Genomic DNA, 8,954 nt, shown 5'->3' with positions numbered 1-8,954 from the left:
AATCAAAGGATTTTCTTTTTGTTAATCCAGTAGCCAAACTAGAAAATCTGTTTCCAAGCCACGCTAAAATCAAAGGATTTTCTTTTTGTTAATTCAGTAGCCAAACGAGAAAATAACAAGAGAAGATTCTTCCAAGCCACGCTAATATAAATGGATTCTCTCTCTCTCTCTCTCTGTGCATCTTGTAACCGAATCCAGTAATTTTAGCTGTAGTAATAATAACATAAAAGCTTACAAATTATTATCACTGTAGTTTCTAACCCGATGTTTTATAATTATTGATGTATATTATAAGATAACATTTTTATCGCTACCACATGTTTCTATTTTCTTGTTTAGATAGAGCTATTTTTCCAGATTGTACATCAAAGCGAGAAAATCAGACTATTACGATTGTTTACAGAGAAGAAAGGCAATAAAAGCTATTATTTATATGCACATGCTGTATTTAAGAAATTAAGCAGAAAAGTCCCTTGTACCTTAATGATCGTTGATTCGCTTTATTCTTTAACATCTAGAATCTGTTGTTGTTGTTTTATGGAAGCGCATGCGCACGTTCTGGTTCTGCTAATGTTAAAACACTCAAATCTTCTTAATAGAACTCTAGCGAGTTAATATTTTCGTTGTTCTAATAGCTATCTAAACACACAGTACCTACAGACCAACCACATTATTCATATTTGATGGCGTATAATCAATCAAGTTACGTAGAGTCTGCTTAGAAAGTGCAATTGAGTTAAAATGATTTTTTTTTCGTCATCATTTCCATTTCTCCGAGAACCATAAATCACACGAATGCATGTTTCTAGAGAAAAATATCTATTAGGGTATCGAGTCATTCTATCTATCTGACTCATAAATAGATGCGTGTATCTATCTATCTATCAGTTGATCTGTTTATTTGATGTCACTACTTCTAATGACGCAGACACCAAAGGGGAAAACGTTATTTGAAAAGTTTGGGCTCTAATATTTAGTATTAGATACCTACCTCCTGAAAGACCTAGACAATGTATTTCGTATAATATACAATGATATGACCCTGTAGTTAACCTGCCGGACTGCGAATCTGTGGGTCCTGTGCTCGCGTCCCGTAACTGTACAAAAAATTAAAGAAACTTTGTAGAATGGACAGCAACTGCCTGTTGTAGAGACGCAAGTGTAGAGGACGACGTTTCGAAAGTCTTCCGCCTTTCGTCTTCACGAATACTCTGCCTAAACAATCTATCAAAGAAAATAACTCATGTTTCGTCAGGAAAGTGACGGTCAAAGCCTAAGAGTTGGAGTTAGGTGCTGCTGACAAGCTGTCTTCCCTTTATTCTTTAAGTTCCAAATCAGGGACGATTAGCTTAGATAGCTCTTGTACGCGAATATTTGAAAACAAACAAACAGAACACAATAACAACACGTCTAAAAGAATGCTGAAGTAACTTAGAAAAACATTTTTCAAGACTATATGTTTACTGTCGTCAGCATTTGATTGGTTACAGGCAAAAGTTACTCAAGTTTCTTATTATTATTTTCTTATAGTTGTTCCTTCAGAACCCCGGGTAACAGTAGATAATACAGTGGTTGAAAATGGAACCACTATCGGCCCATTTCTTGAAGGGAACACCATGGTTCTCAAGTGCAAGTCCTCTGGAGGAAGGCCTGCACCGGAAGTGACGTGGTGGAATGGGACCTCACACTTGCCGAAGAAGACATTACGTACCCCAGGTAACCAAGGTGGTATCGATGTGGTTTCTACTTTGCGATTTATCCTCTCACGGTGGGACTTAGACGCCAAATTGATGTGTTTTGTCAACAGCACCGCTACTTCGACATCCATCTCTAAATGGGTAAAATTAAACATCCATGGTAAGACTCACCTTCTTCTTTCCCTCTTCTGTGATGATTTATAAAAATGATGACGATCTCTAAGTTTGTAAACTAAACATTCATGGTAATGCTCTCTCCCTCTTCTGTGATGATTTATAAAAATCATAACCATTTCTAAGTTTGTAAACTAAACATCCATGGTAATGCTTTCTCCCTCTTCTGTGATGATTTATAAAAATGATGACGATCTCTAAGTTTGTAAACTAAACATTCATGGTAATGCTCTCCATCCTTACTCTTTTTTTTTGCAATTAATATTGAAAATGATGCAGGAATTTTATTAAGTCGAATATAAAATTTTCCTCCTGTCAGACATTAATTCATATCATAATAATAGATGTTTTTTTAACAAGATTCACAGATGTTACACTAAATTAATTATTAGATATTTCAGTAAGCTCTTATAACCAAGGCAAATAATGCCTAACATATAACATAAGCAACACTGATATAACAAACAGCATGTTTACTTACTGGTTGTTTGAACTACTCCTTTATTGTTGATTATAGTTCTAATTCTGAAAAATACAAGAACGATAATAGTACTTTCAGTATTCTAGTTTAATGCTGAAGATGGAATATCTCTATTAGCAAATATTTGAAACATTCATGACGATCCTCAGAAAGTTGGATTTTGTGTTGGAAGACAATAAAATAATGCCTGAGGATTTCCGTTGTGTTGTGGTTGGTTTGAGGAATGCATACTGTTGTTGTAAGTTTGGAAGCTTTCAAATCTTTTCACTAAACAAACTATATCTGATATGATCAATGAAGAACATTGATAAACAACACTACATACCAGAGTCTACACGTGAAGAACATTGATAAATAACACTACATACCATAGTCTACACGTGAAGAACATTGATAAACAACACTACATACCAGAGTCTACACATGAAGAACATTGATAAATAACACGACATTCCATAGTCTACACGTGAAGAACATTGATAAACAACACTACATACCAGAGTCTACACGAGAAGAACATTGATAAATAACACTACATACCATAGTCTACACGTGAAGAACATTGATAAATAACACGACATTCCATAGTCTACACGTGAAGAACATTGATAAACAACACTACATACCAGAGTCTACACGTGAAGAACATTGATAAATAACACGACATACCAGAGTCTACACGTGAAGAACATTGATAAATAACACGACATTCCATAGTCTACACGTGAAGAACATTGATAAATAACACTACATACCATAGTCTACACGTGAAGAACATTGATAAATAACATGACATACCAGAGTTTACACGTGAAGAACATTGATAAACAACACTACATACCAGAGTCTACACGTGAAGAACATTGATAAATAACACTACATACCAGAGTCTACACGTGAAGAACATTGATAAATAACACTACATACCAGAGTCTACACGTGAAGAACATTGATAAATAACACGACATTCCATTTTATCAATGTTCTTCACGTGTAGACTAATGTTCTTCACGTGTACACTCTGGTATGTCGTGTTAGATAAATAACACGACATTCCATAGTCTACACGTGAAGAACATTGATAAATAACACGACATACCAGAGTGTACACGTGAAGAACATTGATAAATAACACGACATACCGGAGTTTACACATGAAGAACATTGATAAATAACACGACATACCGGAGTCTACATTCAGTTCCGTTAATTTTTTTAGCTTTTGTGAGTTTCGGTAAATGAAACTAAACTGAGTTAAGCAGTTCCTTAAGATATCACTGATTCAAAAGAATACTCATGTTGAGATTACGAACATTTCATTATGTTGAGAAATCAGAACTGGCTTGTTAATAGTGTTGCATTGGAGTTTATATTAACTAGATATGTATTATTCTATCAAGACCACATTTGTGGTAAAAGCTTTCTTTTATATGATACTGTAAGCCTACCAGTCTATTAACAACTTCAATTTGTTGACTTTGGCTAAGAAAGGACCAATGAAAAAACACAGCTACAAATAAATGTTCAAAAATCTGGTAAAAACGATTAAAACAATGAGAAATATTTTACGTTGAAGGTTTCGTTTTTTCAACTTTATTTTATATTGATTACAAAACACGTACTTGGTCACAAGTCATCTCAAAAAATAATCTGAAAACAAGAGGGTCTAATTATGAAACTTAAAGATGTAGTAAGATATCCTGAAAAGAAAAGGATTTAATTAGCTATCCTGAAGAGAAAATGGTTTAATAAGGATTACTGGAAATCATTAAGTAAAACTAGATATTCTAACAATATAAGGATTACTGGAAATCATTAAGTAAAACTAAATATTCTAACAATATTAGGATTTACTGGAAATCATTAAGTAAAACTAAATATTCCAACAATATTAGGATTTACTGGAAATCATTAAGTAAAACTAAATATTCTAACAATATAAGAATTACTGGAAATTATTAAGTAAAACTAAATATTCTAACAATATAAGGATTACTGGAAATCATTAAGTAAAACTAAATATTCAAACAATATAAGGACTACTGGAAATCATTCAGTAAAACTAAATATTCTAACAATATTAGGATTTACTGGAAATCATTAAGTAAAACTAAATATTCTAACAATATAAGGATTACTGGAAATCATTCAGTAAAACTAAATATTCTAACAATATAAGGATTACTGGAAATTATTAAGTAAAACTAAATATTCTAACAATATAAGGATTACTGGAAATCATTAAGTAAAACTAAATATTCTAACAATATAAGGATTACTGGAAATCATTAAGTAAAACTAAATATTCTAACAATATAAGAATTACTGGAAATCATTAAGTAAAACTAAATATTCTAACAATATAAGGATTACTGGAAATCATCAAGTAAAACTAAATATTCTCTGAAGATATGATGCATCTTCAGGCTTTAGAAACTACTTGTGTTTCAAATGGTGTCTTTGTTGATTGCCGTATTTTACAACTAGCAAAGAACTTTACTAACGATTTTTCAGCGCTTTCTATTCCTCGTGTTCGAAATAATACTTACCATTTGAGATTGGTTTAATATAAAGTTTCTGAATAAAAACGACTTTCTAGTCCAGTAACCTAAACTTGAAAATAACCTAACTTTTTATGATAATATACACGTATGATGAAATATTATAGAGACAGTTGAGGACACATGCCAGGCAAAGACCGTGTTTATTTTTTTTCTGTTACGTAACCATTAACAAAGATATGACAATTAACACTAAGCATAAGTAGTGTGGTATGTCACTTGATAGTAATAAACTAGCAAAAGCTGACTAATAATTAACTTGTAGCTGACTCATTGCAATTCGCATGAATATTGCATCAAGATGTATCACGTGACATTCATTAACCAATGGAATCCGTTATTCGGTTCTTAAGTTTCATCTTTAAGTTTATTTTCGTGCAGAAATAAACTCCCAGAAAATTTATAATTTTGATGAACTGAACGTTTCTTTTGTTAGAACAACGTGGGTGTATGTATAAAGTAATTTGTGATTTGCTAAAGGCTAGAAGACGTTACTATTATTATTTTGTTGAGACAGAATATACATAAAAGATAACTTCTTTTTGTGGAATCTTTGATAGAAATTATCTATTGCAAAAATGAATGTTTTTTTCTAACGTTCTCCTTAGTAAAATGACAAATGACAGTTGATCTAGGTTCGTGTTGGTGTGATATTAGTTCATCTAAGTTCATGTTGGAATGTTAATGTTTAATAAACAGTTGATCAAGTTCGTGTTGGTGCGATATTAGTTCATCTGAGTTCATATTGGTGTGTTAATGTTTAGTAAACAGTTGATCTAAGTTCGTTTTGATGTGATAGTAGTTCATCTAAGTTCATGTTGGTGTGATATTAGTTCATTTAAGTTCGTGTTGGTGCGATATTAGTTCATCTAAGTTCATATTGGTGTGTTAATGTTTAGTAAACAGTTGATCTTAGTTCGTATTGATGTGATATTAGTTCATCTAAGTTCATATTGGTGTGTTAATGTTTAGTAAACAATTGATCTGTGTTCGTGTTGGTGTGATATTAGTTCATGTAAGTTCATATTGGTGTGTTAATGTTTAGTAAACAGTTGATCTAAGTTCGTATTGGTGTGATATTAGTTCATCTAAGTTCATGTTGGTGCGAATAAACTCTGGTTACATTGCAAGATTTCCCCAATGCATTATTTTTGCATGGATTGATAGGCAATTTCTTAACAATGTAGGTGTTTAGGGTTTTGTTTGTCCAGTTCCTTGTTCGTGTTTCTGTTAATAATATAATTATAAGAATTCTCAAGCAAGTTTCTAAGTAATTCTTTACAGCAAGTCAGAAAAGAGCCATTTTTGTGGCCAAAATCAATACATTTTCTTCTGCCCTTGTTGCTTGACGAACCACACGGATGTAGATGTGCATACATCATGAACGTCACGACAGAAGCCAAAAGCAAATAATGTGTTTGGCGAAATTAACGTGGAAACGAAGCGAACTTCAAGTGGAGATTGCGTGTTAGCAATGCCCACCTGGTAACATTGACATGTATCTACTTACTCTTCTTTATAATCGTAAATAACAACGAGCTTGACTGGATGTCTGACTTTTGTAGTTAGGTTGATATTGTTCAACCTTGTTTCCAAACAATCGTCTTAAGCAAAACTGAACATATGTAAAGCTACACAGTGTTTAATTTATCATTAAGAAGAACCTTGTGAGACATAACCGTACAGATTTGTCCCTTGTAAGTTACAATGGCTTCGAACTATGTAAATGCACTTATATAACCTTCTGAGACATAACCGTACAGATTTTTCCATTGTAAGTGACAATGGCTTCGAACTATGCAAATACACTTATATAACCTTGCGAGACAAAACCGTTCAGATTTGTCCCTTGTAAGTTACAATGGCTTCGAACTATGCAAATACACCTATATAACCTTGTGAGACATAACCGTACAGATTTTTCCATTGTAAGTGACAATGGCTTCGAACTATGCAAATACATCTATATAACCTTGTGAGAAATATCCGTACAGATTTGTCCCTTGTAACTTACAATGGCTTCGGACTATGTAAATGCACTTATATAACCTTGTGAGACATAACCGTACAGATTTGTCCCTTGTAAGTTACAATGGCTTCGAACTATGTAAGTTTACTTATATATCTTTGTGAGACATAACCGTCGAGATTTGTCCTTTGAATATATCCGTATAATTCAAAAAATTTTTCACTTATAAGGGACAAATTTAGATGGTTAGATCTCTCAAGGTTTTATGAGTAAAATCGCATAGTACCGAAATGTTTTTGGTTTTGTTTTAATTACAAAATTGTCTAATAAAAACTTATTATAAACATAAACACCGTTGAGATAATCACACTGGTTACTACTTGTCTGGAGAAACAGAGTGGTTACCACGTGTCTTGATAGACAGTGTTGTTACCATGTATTTTGAGAAACAAAATGCTTACCACGTGTCTTGAAAGACAGAGTGGTTACCATGTGTTTTGTGAAAGAGAATAGTTACCATGTGTCTTGATAGAGTGGTTACCATGTGTCTCGATAAACAGGGTAGTTACCAGCTGTTTTGAGAAACAGAGTGGTTACTACATATCTTGAGAAACAATATAGTTACCACGTCTTAAGAATTAGAATTGTTACTAAGTGTCTCGATAGATTGGTTACCACGTGTCTTGATAGACAGAGAAGTTACCAGGGGATTTGAGAAACAGAATGGTTACCATCTGTTTTCCAGCCCTCTTCAGTCATTAATAACTACTCGAGGCTTCTAATACTTACTTAATAACTGAAGGAGTCTCGTATGTAATTTACACCAAGTTTTATGACAGGCAAAAAAATAAGGTTGTCTTTTATGATGGAAAAAACAAAAACGTAGCGTAATATGAGGTTTGAGCTAATATTTTATATGATCGGCCAGACACGTAACGTAATACGAGGTTTGAGCTAATATTTTATATGATCGGCCAGACACGTAACGTAATACGAGGTTTGAGCTAATATTTTATATGATCGGCCAGACACGTAGCGTAATATGAGGTTTGAGCTAATATTTTATATGATCGGCCAGACACGTAACGTAATACGAGGTTTGAGCTAATATTTTATATTATTGGCCAGACACGTAACGTAATATGAGGTTTGAGCTAATATTTTATATGACTAGACGTTCACCTATCAAACCTTGTGAGTTACAGCCGTCGAGATTTGTCCTTTATAAGGGACGGTGTGTTTGAATTAGTTGAAATAGCTCTAGTTGGTATAATTCATTAAAACTTGTGATTATCTTAAATCCTAAGTTTCTGGGCTCAGAAGAATAATCTATATCTACGTTCGAGATGATCTTAGTGAGCTTTGTGTGAAGTATACAGCTGGAAAGTTCCTGTGTAGTGTATTATTTACTCCTGCCAGACAGTTATCAAAATACAATAGTGCCAGACCCAGTATACTTTTATCAACAGAAATAAAAGCTTAAGCCTAGTTCAATAGCTGTTGCTGTTTCTGTTGGTACCACAATTTGTTTTATGAATAGCTGAGCCAAGAGCGTGGGAATGAAGTCCATATAATGGTAACATATTGAATGGTACAACCTACGAATTGGTAAAACGTGTTCCACGACACTAAACCTAACTAGACAACATGAATATTCAACACAAAAAAGAATAACTTTGTGTTGTAGGATATCTATTAAAGCTGTTATTGTCTATTTATAACAAACTATTTCAACCATGGCCAATGGCAATAGGTGATCAGGTTTCAGCAGACTATATGTTGAGATCTCAGCAATGGTCCATGGTAATAGTTATTCAGATGTCAAAAATGGTCTATGGTATTAAATGCTCAGGTTTCAAGAATGACCCATGGTAATAATTGTTCAGTTTCAACAATTTTCCATGGTAATAAGTGTTCAGGTTTCAACAATGATCCATGGTAATAATTGTTCAGTATCAACAATTTTCCATGGTAATAAGTGTTCAGGTTTCAACAATGGTCCATGGTAATAATTGTTCAGTTTCAACAATTTTCCATGGTAATAAGTGTTCAGGTTTCAACAATGATCCATG

At 33.2% G+C, this 8,954-nt stretch overlaps 1 protein-coding gene across 1 annotated transcript in view; it reads left to right on the top strand.

Annotated features, from left to right (window-relative positions):
• Positions 1-1,533: 1,533 nt before the first annotated feature.
• The window catches only part of LOC106471464 (hemicentin-1-like), a 38,278-nt gene continuing 30,857 nt past the window's right edge, over positions 1,534-8,954 (top strand). Inside the window, exon 1 of the mRNA XM_022400079.1 lies at positions 1,534-1,857. Within this exon, the coding sequence (XP_022255787.1) occupies positions 1,617-1,857 (241 nt within the window). The 5' untranslated portion in view covers positions 1,534-1,616. The remainder of the gene's footprint in view (positions 1,858-8,954) is intronic.

Source organism: Limulus polyphemus, unplaced genomic scaffold, assembly GCF_000517525.1.
Source record: "Limulus polyphemus unplaced genomic scaffold, Limulus_polyphemus-2.1.2 Scaffold4639, whole genome shotgun sequence".
Taxonomy (NCBI): Eukaryota; Metazoa; Arthropoda; class Merostomata; order Xiphosura; family Limulidae; genus Limulus; species Limulus polyphemus.
Note: the sequence above shows the minus strand (reverse complement) of the source record. Positions and strands in the feature narration are given on the sequence as shown.